General features: G+C 39.4%; 1 protein-coding gene across 1 annotated transcript; it reads left to right on the top strand.

The window, feature by feature from the left end:
- Positions 1-21: 21 nt before the first annotated feature.
- Positions 22-1854, top strand: LOC111650727 (RUN domain-containing protein 3B-like). Its single transcript, XM_087172430.1, has 3 exons — positions 22-766; positions 1026-1115; positions 1700-1854. Exons 1-3 carry the CDS (start codon positions 708-710, stop codon positions 1824-1826), a joined length of 276 nt encoding a protein of 91 aa, XP_087028556.1. The 5' UTR covers positions 22-707; the 3' UTR covers positions 1827-1854.
- Positions 1855-2157: the final 303 nt, after the last annotated feature.

The following is a 2157-nucleotide window of genomic DNA, read 5'->3' as shown; positions in this document are numbered from 1 at the left end:
CACAATGCAGAATCAGACATTTGTTACTTTAGCTTACTTTGCATTATCCTCTTAGAAAAAGAACAAAGGGAAAACAGTCAAAAAAGAAAAAGTTAATAACACACATGCTCAAACAATGTGACTCAGTCTTACCCTGCGGGCAAGAGAACAAACAACTGGAGTTAACATTGTTCTGCAGACAGGCTGTAGGTGTGAACAGTACTCACTGTCTCACACACTTTCTCGGATCATGAACTCAGAGAAATCAGCAGCTTTGTATTTAAAACAGAAAGGCAATTTTGAAATTATGACATTAGCTTTTCAGCACATTGTGTAGAGGTTTCAGTCATGAGACCTGCTGAGCTTACAAATGACTCTCTGAAGTTTTAAGTAAAGCTTGAAAAAAAGGGGTTTAACGATTTGTACATGACATGTCATTAACTGCCATTAAATCAAGGCATTTATGGCCTTTGATACATAGTGCATAATGCCATTGATAGATTGCCTTGAGTCTTTTTTCAGACATTCATCGTTTTCAGGGGAGGAATCCTACTGACTCTGCTGATCCCAATTTTTCCTGTAGCGCCACCAGCAGGCCAAACTTTTCACTTATTTTGTGTAGACTCTTACTTTTGTTATTGTGTATCGTGTATGATATAAGCTTCTACAAACAGCTGGATGTTTTCTTCCTCTGTCTGCAGGGCAGGGCATGGATCAGAGTGGTCCTGATGGAGAAGAGACTGTCAGAATACATCTCATCTGCACTGAGGGACTTCAAAACCACCAGGTCTTAATGTAGTGCTCTTAATACACACATTTCCCCCTCAACCAAGGGTGTATTACCATCCCACAGACGGTTTATCACAGCAAGTGTATTTATGAAGGGTCTCTCTCCAATGGCGGTGTGCTACAGGTTAATTTAATCCTTCTTTTATGTTTGACCTCAGGCTGTCAGTTATTACATCTTACAGTCAGTCAGTTGACTACATCTAGAGTTGTGTGAAATGAATTCATGCCAATGACGTGTGCACATGTGTTGCCTCTAGGAGGTTTTACGAGGATGGAGCCATCATGCTGGGAGAGGAGGCGGGGCTTTTAGCGGACACGCTCATCGGACTCAACACCATCGACTTCAGGTACTAATCCTAGATCATGTTCTGCTGTTTGGTGCTCAGTCCCTAAACTGTCCCTAGCCCACATGCATTGTATCTTCTTTTCAGCACAAACTCCGCTGTAAGTATGACAAATTCTAAATTGCCACGAAGTCATAGTCATAATCAATCGAAATATTATTATAGAACGGCTCAAGGTTGTAAAAATGATTGTTTTACTATTTGTACACACTAATAAAGCAGAAATATGTAAGAAATTAAAGTATGGGATTTTATTCCAACTAATTTTTGTGCACTTTTCACTAAAATTATAAATCATGTAAATCATGGAAAATGTTAATAATTCAGGCTCTGTGTATGAAAGTCCCACAACAGCACTTTCAACTGATTTCCTCAGCTTGTCTCTACATGATATATAAAGTTATGGAACTGTCAATAAAACAGTGGTCACAGACGGACGCCACAGGGTTAAACCAATCATTGAACTCCTTCAGAGTTACACTACATGCCTTTACAAGTCATTTGTTACATTTGGAATATGTAGCCTTATACTGTAAAATGATAGGCGTATAATATTTAGATTTTTCCATTCTGTCTTCTCTCTTAAGCTTCTGTCTGAAAGGGGACGGTCTGGACGGCAGCTGCCCCGCCGTGATTGACTACACGCCTTACCTGAAGTTCACTCAGAAGTATGTCAGGTCAAATAACGCCCGTTACACACATCATCATCAGTGAACTGTTTAGCAGGGGTCAGCAATTACGTTCAGCCAGTTTTCTTTTTGCAGCACTGTTCAGTGAAGGCACAAGTCCTGCAGGCAGGGTGGAAATGCATTCTCATATGTTTTTGTTATGTTTCGTTTATTTCTGTTTCATTTAAGAATCATTTATTTATAAAAACAGTTTTAGTGTTGTATCTGTGGGCAGATGTCAGAGTTTCCGTGGTTTGTGATAATCCTTATTTGGCAAAAATGTACATGTAAACATCAACATAATGTTTTGTGTTGCACTGTAAAGATACTGGAGATATGACTGAATGAAAAGACCGTTGCAGAGACAAATCTGTTCC

Source organism: Seriola lalandi, unplaced genomic scaffold (assembly GCF_002814215.2).
Source record: "Seriola lalandi dorsalis isolate HSWRI2012SDOR001 ecotype SW California unplaced genomic scaffold, Sedor1 jcf7180002052773, whole genome shotgun sequence".
Lineage (NCBI taxonomy): Eukaryota > Metazoa > Chordata > Actinopteri > Carangiformes > Carangidae > Seriola > Seriola lalandi.
This window is presented reverse-complemented; position numbering and strand designations above follow the sequence as displayed.

Bases quoted from the DNA above. Each gene is read 5' to 3' on its own strand.
- LOC111650727 (XM_087172430.1), top strand. From the start codon at position 708: ATGGAGAAGAGACTGTCAGAATACATCTCATCTGCACTGAGGGACTTC. The intron at 767-1,025 runs GTCTTAATGTAG...TGTTGCCTCTAG, and splicing joins AGGGACTTCAAAACCACCAG to GAGGTTTTACGAGGATGGAG. The intron at 1,116-1,699 runs GTACTAATCCTA...TTCTCTCTTAAG, and splicing joins CTCAACACCATCGACTTCAG to CTTCTGTCTGAAAGGGGACG.